Here is a 2,365-nt window from a genome sequence, read left to right on the forward strand (position 1 = left end):
CGCCGCGCTTAGGTACTGACACGCCTGGTTTATAGCAAATTTGAAGAATAAAATGGTAGTTTTCTAATAATTTGTCATAAGTGGGGACTTTTTAGTGCGTAAAAAAAACTTGAGAAGCACTTATTCATACTAATATAAATACGAAACTTTAGATGGATGGACGTTTGTTAGAGTTTGTAGCCTAAACGGCTGAACAGATCCCCATTTGGCTCAGGTTTAGAGCATAGTCTGGAAGAACACATAGGCTATTTTTATCCCGGAAATAGTTACGGCTCCCATGGGATTCAGTAATTTTGTATTTTAATGTTTACTAGATAATTCTGCAATGGTTCAACATATCTTACTGAAATTTGTCACAGATATAAAACAAAGTCTGGAGGACACCTGGGATAAGGTTCATCACCGAAAAAAGTCCGGTTCCCAAGGAACACGTAGTTTTTTTGTTATTTACATAGTTCGTCTGTTTTCTAATACCACGCGGATAAAGTCACGGGCAACAGCTAGTAATTATATATGTGTGAACTCAACCCGCAGTGCAACGTGCTTGACTATGGCTTAATTACCCTTAGTGTAGGCTCCGAGCCCCTCAGTGGGGATGTAGTTAGCTATATGTTCTTCCAGACTATGTTCTACATCTGTGGATATCCGTTCTGGATATTAGTAAGAAGTAAAATAAATGTGAAGTTTAGGTGAATTTTATTACTATTTAACGCAAAATCGTCTAGATTTAGATGATTTTGTTATGTACAAATGATTCTGAAAGAACACAGCTTACTATATATTTTTTCAACGCTGATAATGTCGCGGATGACATAAAAGAAAATTTGTCTTTAAATTAAAAGAAGCAATATAATAAGCGAACACGACTTATAACTAATCTTAATTTTTTTTATTCCTACGCATGAATAGTTTTAAAAAATTTAAATTTGTATTTACTTTTGAATGAAGTGTATTTACTTATACATCACTATTTTTTAATTTATTATGTACGATAATGTATAATATTAGTAAGATTGTGCATGTTTGTATGTGTACGTGTGCGTACGTACGTACATAATGCCTATGCGTACGTGCGTGCGTCTGTGTTTGCATGTTTTAGCGCATGTGCGTGCGTGCGTGCGTGCATGTGTTCGTGTGTGCGTGTACGTGTGTGTGTGTGTGCAGGTACCGGCGCGGAGTAGTTGAGCGGGTGCGCGTTGTTGGTGCAGGGCCAGAGCGCGTGCGTGCGCTGCGCCGCCTCCAGGCACCAGGCGGCCGCGTCGCGCCCCCCCACCGCCCACACGCGGGACCCGCTCCCCCCACAACCCACGATGCGACGTACACGTTCCGCTACCACACAAATAATTGTATTAATTACTTATAATAAGCTATCTACCTATACATATAATAAAATTGGACTGTCTGTTTGTAATATCAAAAGAAAAATTCCATATTTCAGGAAAATCTACTAATAATTTAAAAAAAAAACTAAACATGTCTAGATGTACTAACAGTTAGGATGCCTGACAGTGGTGATGGGCAGCTGGAACCTGAGGTCCCAGACGCAGATGGCGCCGCTGGAGGTGCCCACGGCCACGTAGCCCGCGCTGTTCGCGTACAGGCACGTGAACACGCCCTGCTTCAGGTCCCCCTGCAGCTTCCACGCATTACCTAACAACGTTATTCGTATTGAAACACTAGCTGTTCCCGTGTGACTTCATCCGCATTAAATTATGAAAATTTTATTTTGTTGTTCACATATTGGCTACATTATGGCAACCTCGCTTCCTTGATGTTGGCAGCAACTTATGGTCTCTTTCTCACATTTTATTAAAAAAAGAATTATTCAAAAATATGGTGTAATTGCTGACATCTTAGGCAACAAAGAAGTGTGTGTTTACGCTTTATTATAATAGTATAGAGTGTAGATTGTTTTTTTTTAAAGAAATAGCTATACTATATTTGTTAAAATATTTCGGGTAATTGAAATCTTACTTCTTACTAATATTGTAAATACGAAAGATGTGATGGATGGATATTAGTTTGTAGTCTAAACTGATGAATGGATCTCGATATTTGGCATAGATGTAGAAGTAATATGAAGGAACATATATTTACTATTGTTTTTTTATTCCGCACGAACGGAATCACGGGCGAAAGCTAGATATAAATAATGGATATACCATAACATTACTAAAAACCAAAGTATTTTGTAATTTGTAATCGGCGTATATAATAGTCGATTTTTTTACACAAATACATGTGTACCCATAATGCTCAAGTATTATTAATGTTATAGTATAGTGTGTAATACCTGGTGCCCTGAGGTCCCATCCGACGACGGTGGCATTGAGAGTGGCATAGGATATGACACCGGCGTGCACCC

The 2,365-nt window shown here is 38.7% G+C and overlaps 1 protein-coding gene across 1 annotated transcript in view; it reads right to left on the bottom strand.

The window, feature by feature from the left end:
• LOC106111723 (phosphoinositide 3-kinase regulatory subunit 4) overlaps positions 1-2,365 on the bottom strand; it is a 22,074-nt gene that overhangs the window by 3,177 nt on the left and 16,532 nt on the right. Inside the window, exons 22-24 of the mRNA XM_013293866.1 lie at positions 2,294-2,365; positions 1,492-1,650; positions 1,169-1,329 (exon numbers count right to left, since the gene is read on the bottom strand). Coding sequence (XP_013149320.1) covers positions 1,169-1,329; positions 1,492-1,650; positions 2,294-2,365 — 392 coding nt within the window. The remainder of the gene's footprint in view (positions 1-1,168; positions 1,330-1,491; positions 1,651-2,293) is intronic.

Source organism: Papilio polytes, unplaced genomic scaffold (genome assembly GCF_000836215.1).
Source record: "Papilio polytes unplaced genomic scaffold, Ppol_1.0 DF824146.1, whole genome shotgun sequence".
NCBI classification, from domain to species: Eukaryota; Metazoa; Arthropoda; class Insecta; order Lepidoptera; family Papilionidae; genus Papilio; species Papilio polytes.